Genomic DNA, 13,731 nt, shown 5'->3' with positions numbered 1-13,731 from the left:
TTTGTCCTTTAAATAAAATGCTATTACATTCTTGCTGCTTTATAGCACTGTCATGGACGGTGAGAATTTGGAGTTCTACTGTTGAGCTCTGTGGAGCTGTCCCAGACTATAGTGTTGACTTCATGAAAGATGTCGTTGTGATGCTGGTGAAGATTCTCTGTCCCTTTTAGAGAAACTGTACCCTGGTGTAGCAAGGAATTAGAGATTTATTGGATTGTCAAGATGGAATCATAGCCCAGGCTATGGTGGCAGAAGTGGTCTGGATGGGGAGAAAGGAGGAGCCTTGGATTCTCTAGTGTATGCTGGAAGGATAGGCTGAAGTTTCTGAACTATTCACATATTAGGTAGAATCAATTACAATCAAGAGCCCAGAAACTATAGCCGAGTGTTCCTGTCCTTGAACTCTCTGTAGTTGAACTACAATGTATGCTGTGGTACATTCTTCCTCAGTACTGAGAATCCTGAAGTCTCTTTTCTGCTGAGTAAAAATAATTTCAAGGGAGAAATGCAGTAAAAAACGCCTCCTTCCTGACTTGGCGAGATCCAAGCAATTTATAGACCTGTGGTAAGGGCTTTTTCTGGGATGTGGGATATAAGTGCTTGAATCCCCTAAAGCAGAGGACTGGACGAGCAGTTTTGTTCTCTGAATCTTCTGTCCTTGAATCTCTTATAGGAAAATGGCACTGCTTTTTCTGCCTCAGTATATTAAAAGAAAAAGTATACAAAATTCCTCTTTTTAAGGAGCTTAATTCTGCTAATTCTTAAATCTGATTCAAGAGATCAGGTCTCTAAGGGAACTAGATTTTTAATGTTAGATATTTAAATCATATGATATTCAATGCTGTCTTTATTAATAGTAAAAATGCTTCTGCTTTGATTAAATAGGTTAGATGAAAAATCTAACAAGCTTATGTGATAAAATTATTGCTTAGTTTTGTTGGTAGACATTACTGGACATAATTTATAAAAACAGTACGTTTAATGGACATTTAATAATTGGATTATATAAAAAATGTCTTTTAAATCTTGCACATTTAGAAATGGCAACTAAAATTTACCCATCTTGTTTTGTCCTTTTATGTTATGTTCAGTTAAAGCTTTTTATTTTACACTTAAATAACTATAGGGCAAATGTCTCAAAACATGGAAAACTAAAAATACTTCTCAAAAGTTTCAGAAAATCATTTGGTTCATGCTATACTTAATAATAAGTTCTACTTAACTCAGTCATTGGTGAATTTGATCCTCCATTCAATTTCAATTGTCTGAAAAGTAGTAACTTGTATTAAACATTAACATGATCTCTGCCCTTTTGATTCATCGGTTTTGATAACATTAGAGAGGTATTCAGGTTATTAACATTACCAACTATAGAATGCCGCCATTTAATTAAAGAGAAAGGTCAGCATCCTCAATGAGATTGAAATAAAGAGAGAGAGAAGACATCCATAATGGTGAGATATAACTAGAGTTATAGTATGTATTGTTTAGATCTTGTTATTGATACTAAAAGTATTGTCACATATTGCAAAATGTGAAATTAACCTTGTATGGCCATCGTAGACTAGCATGGGAAATAAGCGTTGTGCATGTCAGCTGAAGTGAATTCTCAGCTGCAACCAGTCATGTTTGGTGCAGCTGAGTGGAGAAGGTGGGCTTCACAGGCATATGTGAAGTGTAGTATACAAAGAAATCTATAAGCATTCCCACAGGAATGCATTTGACATTAGTACACACAATTATCTTCTTAATAGGCAAAAAATTCATTTTCCTTATATCTGTCATGTGGCCAACCCTTCCTTATTGCTAACAGATAACATCTGACATTATAGGACATTCTGACTTGTGCAGTCTTATCAATGTATGGAACATTTTTTTTTAATCTGTATTTTAGTGTATACTGCTAGGTGAAAAAAAGGAAAGAGCAGGCATAATTTATGCAACCATTTTCTTTGAGCTACCACATGCTTTGTAGAAAAATATGTCTGGAAGAAGCAATTTTTAAAAAAACTTGATATGCAAAATTTACTTTTTGAAATGTCTTGCGGCAAAAGACAAGACGTCAGAGGAAAGGTTGTGTATAGATTCTTTTCAAAACACTGCTTTGGTGGTTGCTATTGCAGCATTTAGGACTACATTTTTCTTCGAGTGAACTAACAAGAGCTGTAAATCTGAAAGCAAAATAATCACATGAAAAGAACTATTTGTGTGTGTGTATATATATATTATTGAATGATGCATAATATTTTTATCCATTATTGATTCGTCATCTTCTAAAAATTTGCATCCTGCCAGCTTTACTCTTGTTGGTAGATATGGTTCCTTCTCTTTAACTATTGGTGAGCTTCAAGTTTGGATTTCTTCTCCCTCAAAGCCTCTCAGAGTTCCTCAGTGAACACTATACCTGACATAAGACTTGGAATAGAGGATTCTAATTTTTAGATGAAGAAGCTTATTAACTTATATATAAATAAAATACAATAGCAAATGATGGCATCTGGTTACCACTTGTTCTGGGTAACAGCATTAAAAGATTGAAGTTATTTTCAGAGTTTAGGGAAGAGAGTTAATTTTTGTGAGGAGAGGAAATCCAGAGCTCTGCAAATGGTGTCATCGTTGTAAGTCCTCATGGTCATAAACATGGTCAGCATTCAGGCTGTTCAGACTTTGCTAGGAACTTGTTTCCTCCTGGTTCACCAAATTGAAATTACGTATGTGAGTATTTAATGCTTGATAAATTGCACAGAGTAAAACATTTATCACTACAGATAACTGAATATATATATTTAAATATTTTTTTTCCCTAAAGAAACCTGGGGAGGAGCCACCAGAAGAAGATGAAAGCCTTAAAAGAGTCGATCCTTTACATCAACTTATTCTGCTATTCAGTCGAACAGCCTTGACTGAAAAATGGTAGGGATGGTGTGAAAGACCGCAGAGGATATGCAGATTTTGAGATTATTCCTGTATTTGAAGTTATACATGTCTCTGTTCAAGAGAGATTGCATAGGCTAGGCCAAAACATATGCATATGTACATATGGTGAGTCTGAGGTACACTCCAACCTCTCTACCCTGTGGCATGTAAAGAGGTTTTAACATTAGATCTAAGGAGTTTTCGAGAGACAAATAGATGGCCCCATACACTTTTTCACAGTTATGCATGTTGTATTCAGGACTTACTACACCTCTTCTGTCTGTATTCCATATTGGCAGTTATATTCTGAATGTGAAATATAAGTATATTCTAGGTATAGTTGAAAAAATTAACTGTTTTCTTCATTGGAAGGTGTTTATGAATTTCTTCTGTGTTTGTAGCTGGCTTTACTTTTCAGTTTGTATCAGTTAGTAAGTCCTCATTTTCCAAAAAGCCTTTTGTAATTAATTATGAGCTAAATGTAAAGATTTCTAAGGTGCTTAAAAAAATTTTGGCGCTGCAATTCTACTGTAAAGGCTCTAATCTTCATCATTTTCCCTTCCCTCTCTCTATTAACCAGCAAAGTGGAAGAAGATTTTCTGTATATGGCTTATGCTGACATTATGGCAAAGGTAACTGTTTTGCCATCTTTGGCATCTTTTCTGTTTTAATAAAAGTAATGAAGGAGATCAAGAGAAATTATATGTAAAGTGATGGAAGGCTTAGCCTCCCCACCCCCACTGCCTCGACTTACCAGCAAATGTTTTCTTTCTGCATGGTATCAGAGCTGCCATGATGAAGAGGATGATGATGGGGAAGAAGAAGTGAAGAGTTTTGAAGTAAGATTATCCTTCTGGTTTGGGGTTTTTGTTTGGTTTTTTTTTTTTTTTTTTTTTTTTTTGTCATGGTAGACATTATTTCATAGCTTCCAACTGATATTTCTGTTTCTTGGTTCATGGCTTACTGCAGCTTATTATGCCAGTGAACTGCATGTCAGAAGCTGGACTGGCAGATAGGAGTCACCAGATTCATAGTAGTAAAACAAAACCATGCATACTATCACAGAAGATTATGGAGAGAGTAATTTAATGGACCTTACATGTTTATCTGATTGACTTTAACTTTTTTGTTGTTGAAGAGAAATATTATGGGTAGTAACTGATTCTGGAAGTATGATCTTATCCGGCTATGTCTTCTAAAGTATCATGGCCTCCCTTTCATTCGGTTGGTTAAAATACTGAAATAATACTGCTTTTTGCAGTAATCATTTACATTCAGGACCAGTAATTTATACAGTATTTCTGTGTTCACATATCTATTAGGGCTTCTTAGTAAAAAGGTTAGCTTTTATTCATCAATACTGCCAAGCTTTTTCCTATGTTTAAAATAGGAAATGAGTCTATTGTTGTTGAATATTGAGTTTTTGGTGATAACCACTGTATAAGGAAACACATTTACATGAGTTGATTACAAGAGTAAGAGATTAGTCCTTGTCATGTCTTTGCTCTTGGATCTGTGTCCCTTTTTCCATTAATAAAATGCAGTTTACGAGAGATTTGTTCTGAGTGCAACTGAGGGAATTAGCTTATTAATGTTTTTAATATTTTGAAATATTTAAACATATTATAATTCTGACATTAAAAGTAATCTTATGTCTTTCAAATAAATTAATGCTTATGTTTAATATCTTTACTAAAACACAGAAACATGCTTTTCTTATTCCTTTAATGCGATATTTCTAAATATACTGATCTATTTGATATAAACCCACCTGTGCTGTTTTGATTTTTGAGAAGTGATTTAAAGCATGTTTACTTTTACTCCCATTGTTTTGTGCACATCAGATGTTACTTACATTTTCTACATGATGCTGCATGAGATAGCACTGAATTATTTAAATATGTATTCCCTATTTGGCTGTACACAGAGATCAGAAAGGATACCAATACCATATTCATTTCAGTCACTCAGAAGTTCTAGTCCAGTTGACTTATAACTACCATGCCCTATGTATAAATTTCTGTTTATAAATATCTAAATATAAATCCAAATTCCAGTGGTTTGGTTTTTGGGGTTCCTGCCCCTTCCCCCCCCCCCCCCGGAAATGCAATGTGTGATGTATCATTGACTAAAGAAAGAATATTTTTTTTCTATAAGCTTTTTTTCAATTAACCCATGCATGCTTGTTAGTTATCAAAATTCTTGTGCTCATAAATGTGAAAATTTATAAACAGGAAGTCATTGAGGCGAAGGAGCTTTTATCAGTAAGGGATTTGTTAGTGCTCCCTACCTAAACTATAATGGGTTCTGTGTTCAGCATTCAACTTTATCTTTTGACAGAAGATCCTATTCATTTGTTTCTCATTACTATTTTTTCTGTAGCTATGAAACTTATGTTTGAATAATGTATTAATCTGTTCAAAAGACAATTTTGTGTATATGTATTTGGTCAGTCACCTGCAGAAAAAAAATTTGGACTTCTTTTTCTTATTACTATTTCGCTTCTTGTCCTTGCCCTTCCTTAAGGTGACAGGATCACAACGCAGCAAGGTAAAACAAAAAAAATATGTGTGTATTTGTCTGGGTCTAATTTTGTGATTTTTTTTTAGGCCCAACATCTTGGATAAGGTCAACTAAAGTGTCTTGAAAATGTTTTTGACATTTCAGTTCCAGCATGACTTCTCTACCAAAACCTTCTTGTACACAAACGCTTTTTAAAGACTCCAAGAATTATTTATGCAAAATATGTCATATAAAATTACATTGCCATTTTGGGGAAAACAGTGTGTCATTTGGCTTGTTTGTATTGTTTTTCTGTTCTTGCCTTTTGTGCATCAGTTATCTTCTTTCTGGTTACCATTTAATTTGAATTATTAAAAAGATTTATTTGGCTTTTAAGGGAAAGAAGTTGGACTTCTGTATCTTAGCAGACATGCATTTCTGATACAGTAGTAGAAGTATGTTTCTAATGTTTGTCACAGAGAGACCATCAATTATATTATAGTTTATCTTTGATTCAGGTCCTTTGGAACAGGCTGAGTCCTTACCCTTCATTGTGATAGTATTTGATAGAAACTCCATAGCTACTCCATACCTGAAGTGGTTCCTAGTTGTTCCATGTTTTCTCTAAAAACATAGAGGCAATAGCTCTGAAATTTCACAATGTTATTTTTTTTTATTGACTCAATTTCTTACACAGTTATCTGTGTCTCATCATTAAAGTCTCACCATTTGTTTCTAAAAGGTGGCCCGTGGCTTAAGCACCAGCCTACTTGCCTACTTCACGCAAGTAGAAGTCTCAGTTCCCATTGTTGACTCAGCCTGCTTGCTGATAGTGCTGCAAGGTTGATGTTCTGAGAGGAGGTATGGTGTGTGGGGTAGCTCATTTTTGGTTTTGAGGCGTTAAATATAGTTATTTGTGCCATGGCCAATGGCAGCTAGACTAAGTAGAGATGGCTTCCTTGAGAATGGGAATGCACATATTCAGCTGATGGTCAGATACCAGTTAGCAGCTTCCAAAGTTCATTGCCTATGGCAATATGGGGAACAATTATAACCTTTTCCATTGAAAAGAGCAAAATGATTCTGTTGTTTTGTTTGTTAGCGTTTCTATTAACATTCAGTTCACAAAAGAAAGAGGTTCCCATACAGCTGTGGAAAGAGAAGACGTATTCCAGGATCAGCTTCCCTCTTACTCCTTCAAAAGTTTGCACAGATCTGTTCTTACCTTCATATGGTAAAGTCATTATCCTGGAAGATGAATGCGCTCACACAGACTCACAAAAAGTTGTTTAAAAGGTATTGCAATTGCCACAGACACAAAGTACATATTGCAAAACCCCAAAGGAAGTATATAAGCAATCTAATAGTATAACTTCTTATTTCTTCCATTAATTCATCTATTCAAATACACATGTCTATCACTCTGACTGCTGGGTTACTGTACACTAAATGCTATGTGCTCCATAGAAGATCTTCTGTAGTGTTTCAAAAGGAACCACAACAATAAATAATCCTTGCTTCCTTCATACATGACAGGAAATGGTTGTAAAGATATGAGACCATATGTACCAGCTGTACGTGTGCATTTGTGTGTTCCTGTCTGTCTGTCAATCTGTCTATCTCAAAGTTCAATGTTGAAGGCAGTTCTTTTATTCCATGCTCTGTGTGCATGTGAAAGACTGACCGGTTTGTGTGGGAATAAAACTCTGCTTCTCCCTGAGTTGTTAAAAATGTGTGAAGTTTGAAGTCCCAAATCTCTTCACAGTCAGAGCAACAGAGACCTTTGGGAAGCTTAGAACAGGACAAAAATGAGTGTACTTTATTGGCAATTTTTATGCCCATATTTCATGCAGTGTAGTCTCATTTTTGTACAAACAATCTGTGTTGGGATCACTGTGTGGGCAGTAGGGAGGTCACAGTAGAAACCCACAATAAAGTTGTCTGTGTGTTACTATGTGCCTGTCTGCATCTCCCTGCTAGTATTTGCTTTGAATTATTATGATTATCTTTGCTCCCTGCCCTTTGTCTCTAAGTTAACTTTCTATCATATTGAACAGGCACTCAATTGACTCCCTGTAGAGTTGGTGTCACTGTCCCCCTTGACTCTATGCTATAGGAGATTCTTCCAGATCAAAGTGTTTCACCATCTGAATGCAAATAGGTTTCTGCATTGGATGCACTGACTCTACTGGTTTGCTACATTTTAATGTGCTCTAAATATTTGTAGGATGGGAACTCACAAAAAGGAACCAAAACCTAGCTCATCTGTTAAAAATCCATTGGTTTAAATTGGCTTTTCACAGAAAGAAATGGGGGAGGTAGAACTCCCTATGTCAGTTTTCTTCATCCCTGTTACTTGTAGCAACCTCGTTGACAGACTTTTGTATTCACTGGCTTTTTGTCAAAATGACACATTGTGGTCTCACTTGTCTGAAGCACAGTAAGACTTGCAAGTTTCAGTAGGCACGAATAACGCAAGGTCTTAAGGCTATAGCCCATCTGAGACAGTCACTGTTATCTCTCACTGTCACAAAGCCTGCATAAATGGATTGACCATATACTATGTACTTACAGTAAGTATTTTTGTTAAAGAATCATATGAATTAAGGTCAGACTCCATTACCAATGTATCAGTTCTTAGGAATCAAACATTCCAATTAGTGTGCAAATATGTGTTTCTCATTAGTTTTTCCTACCCATAATGGAATGGATGCAACCTAATATGTGATTTCACTCTCCACAACTACAGCATAAGTTATTTATACGTAGAATCATAGAATAGTTTGGGTAAGAATGGACCTTTAAAGGTCATCTAATCCACCATCCCCCTGCAAAGAGCAGGGACATCTTCAAATAGATCAGGTTGCTCAGAGCCCCATCCAGCCTGGCCTTGGATGTTTCCAGGGATGGGGCATCTATCACCTCTCTGGGCAACCTGCTCCAGTGTTTCATCACCCTTACTGAAAACAATTTCTTCCGTATGTCTAGCCAAAATCTACCCTCTCTTAGTTTGAAGCCATTATCCCTTGTCCTGTTGCAACAGGCCTCGCTAAAAAGTTTGTCCCCGTCTTTCTTATAGGCCCCCTTTAAGTATTGAAAGGCTGCAATAAGGTCTCCCCAGACCCTTCTCTTCTCCAGGCTGAACAACCCCAACTGTCTCAGTTTTTCTTCATAGAAGAGGTGTTCCAGCCCTCTGATCATTTTTGTGGCCCTTCTCTGGACCCGCTCCAACAGGCCCATGCCTTTCCTGTGCTGGGTGCTTCAGAGCTGGACACAATATTCCAGGTGGGGTCTCAGCACAACAGAGTAGAGAAGTAGAATCACCTCCCTTGACCTGCTGGCCACATTTCTTTTGATGCAGCCCATGATACGGTTGGCCTTCTGGGCTGCAAGTGCACACTGTTTGCTCATATCCAGCTTTTCATCCACCAGTACACCAAATGGAAATAGAGTGGTGCTCCACACCACCCTGTTCTGTTTCCATCAGTTTTTTGGTTTTTTTTTTATTCTATGCAATAAAAAGAAAGAAGTCTTTAATCCAGTTAGAGAATTTATGGTGTCCATTATTAGACAGTCAGGCCTTCGCTTCTTATTTGCTCCTACTGGTTTGCAATGTTTTGCTTCCCCACAATCTAGTTTATAATATCAATAACATAGGGTCAGTGCCATTAATACATTCTTTATTATAAGGTCAGCTGTTTCTCAGTTTCTTGCCTATCTGGCAAGGCTGTTTTGGGCAACATGAAAAGCCTTCCATTGACTATTGGAAACATGCACCAGAAGTCTTGTAGAGAATCTCTTTTCTACAAAGTGAGTAATACACCCAGGCTTTTCTCTGGATTTCAGTTAAGTCTATTCATGAAGATCTTTCATTGCATCCACTGGCTGCTTCCCATCTCCTGTGTTTATCTGCATGTCTTCCCCCTACGTTGTTTCTGCTGCTTAGACCAGCATTGGTGTGGTACTTCTCGAGAGCACCCCCAGACATCCACCCGCCCTGCCTTTCCACTCGAACACCAGCTGGCACGCTGTGCTTCGCTGCTGTAGCACAACGGAGCTGGCTAGGTCTGTGTATGTCCAGGTCTTTGGGAGCCCCGGGGTAAAGGAGTGATATATCTGAAGAGCAAATACATTGCAATGATTAAGTGGCCATTCATAGCTTCCAGGTTCTTTGCTTATTTTTAATGTAGTAATTACATAATAATATTAACAAACTTATCCCTGTACATAAGATTTTCTGCTCCGGCTAACTGATTTAATCCCAGTCATAGTGGGATCTTCTAAATGATCCACTACCCTTTTTTTAATCATTCCTGTTGAGAGTTAGACATTGATGTCAGCTATTTCAAATATGTCAGATGTGTCACCCAGCTTTAAACAAGAAAGGGTGACACAGTTTGAAAATCCTGTGTAGTTTTATAGCTATGTACCATTGGAGGGAAAAAAAAAAAAAAAAAGGAAATTGAGAATACACAGAATTGAAAGTCACCCAATACGGTATTTTTTTCTTTTGGAGACTCCATACTTTATCAGTTCCCATCTATCTGAATAGGAATGGATGTGTTGAATGATCTCATCAGCGTAGTAAGGATGTGGACGCACTGTGTAGGAAACAAAACTAACTTCCCAGAGAGGAAAATATAAATGAATGATGGTATAAACATGACAACATCAGTAAAGATATTGCTGCAAGCTGAAATGGAAACATTTTAACCAAAACAAAACAAAAAGTAAAGGTTTTATTTCAGGATATCTTTATTCCTATGCATTTGTAGCTCAGATTCAATGCTATTTTAAGACAAAGTAGTATTTTCTTTAGTATATGTTTTCTTATTTTATAACTATATATTGTATGAACAACATCTATTTGCAATATGACATGATTTTTTTTTAATAAAGATTGTTCAAATGCTAGGAAATTTGAAATACAGTGTTGATAAAACAATCTTTACTTTGTGCCCATGTGGATTATCATGCTGACTATTTATTTTGAGTAACACAGTTAAGTCATAAAATCTAATGATATGACCTGATAAATTTTTCATCCCAGGTGTTTATTACTGGGGAGAGTCAGCAGAACATCAGTATTTTTTTCTCTGAATATTGGTGTGAATATGAGAAATAATTTTGATGAATAATTGCTATAATTCTTGTGTCTTTTCAGCTGTTATATTATGAAGCTTTTTGCTGTCTTGTCTGAAATCTGTTAAAAATTCATTAATAAGTTGGTTTGTTCCTTTTCAAGTCTCTTTTTTTCCCAGATACTTTTAAGATCAATGTTACTTCCTTTCCTCCCATCTAACTATATTGCAAAATACTTATAGTAATACCAAAAAAGCTGAATGTTGCTTACCATTCATCCAATCAAATCAAACAACTTTTTTTCATGGATGTTTTTCCTAGCTACATTTTATTTTTATTATTTGTTTAGCGCCAACAGTGATAAGGATGAATGCAGGGAGTATTTTCACATTTTATGAAGTCATTAAGATAGGTAAAAACATACTTTTACTTAATAATATCTAATAAGTCCCCTACTATAGGAAGGCTACCAGTATTCTGAAGTCTTGTAAAGATTTATTACATTCAAAATAAATAGCTGTAGTTTTGAGGAAATAAAAAAAATTGCTAATAGACTGCCACTGGCTGCATATATCCAAGAATGTGTTAGTTAATTTATGAACCTATTTGTCATTTTTAGTGATGATACTTAGACACTACTTTCAAGTGTTTTCAAAAGTTTTTAGTTGTACTATGGAAGTAATAGTAAATGATAGAAGACTTAGAGATGCCTGGTGTTGAGACCGGTCAGTATTCCTAAACTATGGAAGAGGACATAGAACAAGAAAGCACAGCAGGTGGCAGAGAAATAGCTTTAGAATAGCCATTCATTTATTATGAAATTAACTTTTGATATTAGTTGTATTGCAGTAATTTTATGTTAGCAGTTTAGTAGTCTTTACATTTCCTGGTTTTGTTATTTTTGTATTTTGCCATCTGTACTTTAAAAAAATTCTTCTGTTGTATGATAATTTCAGTAATGAAAGGATTCAATATATAAAGGATACTTCAACTCAGTGAGCTATAAAAATGGCAGCTAGTTAAAAATTATTTTCAACCAGAAAAAAATCTTTTGGGGTAGTATGAGTGTGAAATTGCAGGGATTAAACTATTTCTTCAAGTAATATGGAAAGCATGTTTGATAACATAAACTCCTCTAACACTCTTCAAATCCTACATATTTAATTTTCAGGAGTTATTATGCAGTATGTTTTCATTTCGTGCATACTCTTTTTAGAGCTGATGAAGTCCAAAAGGAGTGATTTAGGAAAAAATAACATTTATTTATAGAGTTTAAAACAGCATGTATTGATCCTAAAGGCTTGATATATATGAAGATATATGTTTTAAAGTATATATAAAGATTCTATTTGAGTACTTGATGTTACTTTTTAATAACACAGCTTGTACTCATGCATGCTTGACACTGAAATTAAGAGATGTTTTGTCAGTGTAAGATGTATCTAATAATATTTGTTCTCTGAACTAATCAGAGGTCTTGAAAAGTATAAAACATGAAGACAATTCAAAGGAAAAGCATTAATCTTAGGATAGTTGAGTGTGAAAGTAATTTCTTCCCTATCCATCTTTATATTTATTCTAGTTACTCTTTATGTTAGCATTTCATATTAAGAAAAAAAGCAATGACAAAGCCCACTGTAGAAGTAGGATCATATACCTGCACTCCATGGCTGCAGGCTGCAAAGCTGCAAGCAGCAAACAAACCTCTCCATATGGATTAGTTCCAAGGGAAAGTCCAAGAATCATTCTTTGAATCTCTGCATTCAAGGAGTATGGTGAAAGTTTCCTTGGTTTGGTAGGCTGCTGGAGAAAGTCTATAATGTGAGAATACAGGTACATACATTTCTAAGTGGTCAGCTTTTTCCCATATAAATGGAAGACACCCAAGATAAAACAGACTTGGGTTTGAGTTTTTAGGTTTTGGTTGTTTTGTTTTGTTTTGTTTTTCTTTATTTCTAGTGAATTACTTTAAATGTCTCATTTAGTATGAAGTATTTTTTGCTATTGTTGTGATGGTTTTGTGAATAACAGAAAATTCAAGCTACTGGCTAATTATTTTGGTCGGGTTTTTGACATCAAATGGCAAGCACAATAAAGTGCAGAAAACGGTGCTGGTAGACAGATAAGAGTGTTAGCAGTAAGCACATATTAGAGAAATGGAAGTACGGGGAATGGCCAGCAGCTCTATTAACTTAGTAGACTTTGTATGCAATGGGTGGCCCACTTCATATCAGCCCTGCCATCACACATATATATTTATATATATGTATTAACATTCCATGAAGAAAGCAACAGTGAAAAAGCATTGTCAAGCTGAAGAAGGAACCATGATCTTTGGGGGTTATCATCAAAGGAATGGTTGCTTTTAGAAGAAATGTTTGTAGTGGCTTTTTTTATCGTTTTGGTTTTGTGGTGGTGGTGTTGTTTTTTCTTCTTCTTCTTTGTTTGCTTTATTACTAGTTACCTAGACAGCTTGATTTCCATGGAAAATGCCACTCTTCTCACTTAAAGCTGTTTGGCAATGCCTATTTCTACTGTTCTTCTATAGTGCCATTGCACGAAGTGTGCGTACCCATTCTTTCAGTCTGTAGATTATGCAGATGCATCCTCACTATAAGCGTTCTTATAAAGTTACCCCCAAAATATTGTATAATGAAAGTAGTGTAGCTGATGTTAGGCTTGTGAACAAAAGTGAATAATAAATCTTGTGATGGAATAAAAACGAAAGATTGTTGGGTCTAAAAGTAAAAGTAACTAGAAATAGGAAACAGTTTTTTAAAAAAGAAACACTGATAAATTTTCAGTGGCATCTGAAGCAAATGAAAATATTTTATTGTAGCTATACTGACCCTGTATGTCATGATTTTCTGGCGATTTGTGTGTGTGGTGTGTGCGTGCGTGTGCGTGTGTGTGTATGTTTCTGTTTTGTTTTTGTTGAACTCCCAGGAAGAGGTTTAAACATGAAGGCAAAACTTTCAAACCTTAGCATGGCTAAATATGAAGCAAAGCTGCCATTCTTTTTTTTTTTTCCTTTTTGTGCCTCCATCTAGATCTGTCACATAATTTAAAGAAAAAAGAAAGATACAATTTAACCACAGGAGAGCTAATAGTGTGAAAAAAAAAAAACAACCCTGATGAATTTTGTTTCCGCAGCACGATATTATCAAAGATTTAAGAAACAAATTTGCCAGCCTCGGCGAGAACTCTCTGGTAACAGCATAAATGTCTGTG

The 13,731-nt window shown here is 35.6% G+C and overlaps 1 protein-coding gene across 11 annotated transcripts in view; it reads left to right on the top strand.

Annotated features, from left to right (window-relative positions):
- Positions 1-13,731, top strand: part of RYR2 (ryanodine receptor 2) — a 434,536-nt gene that overhangs the window by 363,184 nt on the left and 57,621 nt on the right. For 7 of the 11 annotated variants that reach the window (XM_037391524.1, XM_037391528.1, XM_037391522.1 and 4 more), the window contains 4 exons: positions 2,810-2,913; positions 3,497-3,548; positions 3,702-3,755; positions 5,443-5,466. In XM_037391524.1, the coding sequence (XP_037247421.1) occupies positions 2,810-2,913; positions 3,497-3,548; positions 3,702-3,755; positions 5,443-5,466 (234 nt within the window). The remainder of the gene's footprint in view (positions 1-2,809; positions 2,914-3,496; positions 3,549-3,701; positions 3,756-5,442; positions 5,467-13,731) is intronic. The other 4 variants (XM_037391531.1, XM_037391530.1, XM_037391529.1 and 1 more) reach the window with 1 other exon arrangement.

Source organism: Falco rusticolus, chromosome 6, assembly GCF_015220075.1.
Source record: "Falco rusticolus isolate bFalRus1 chromosome 6, bFalRus1.pri, whole genome shotgun sequence".
Taxonomy (NCBI): Eukaryota; Metazoa; Chordata; class Aves; order Falconiformes; family Falconidae; genus Falco; species Falco rusticolus.
Note: the sequence above shows the minus strand (reverse complement) of the source record. Positions and strands in the feature narration are given on the sequence as shown.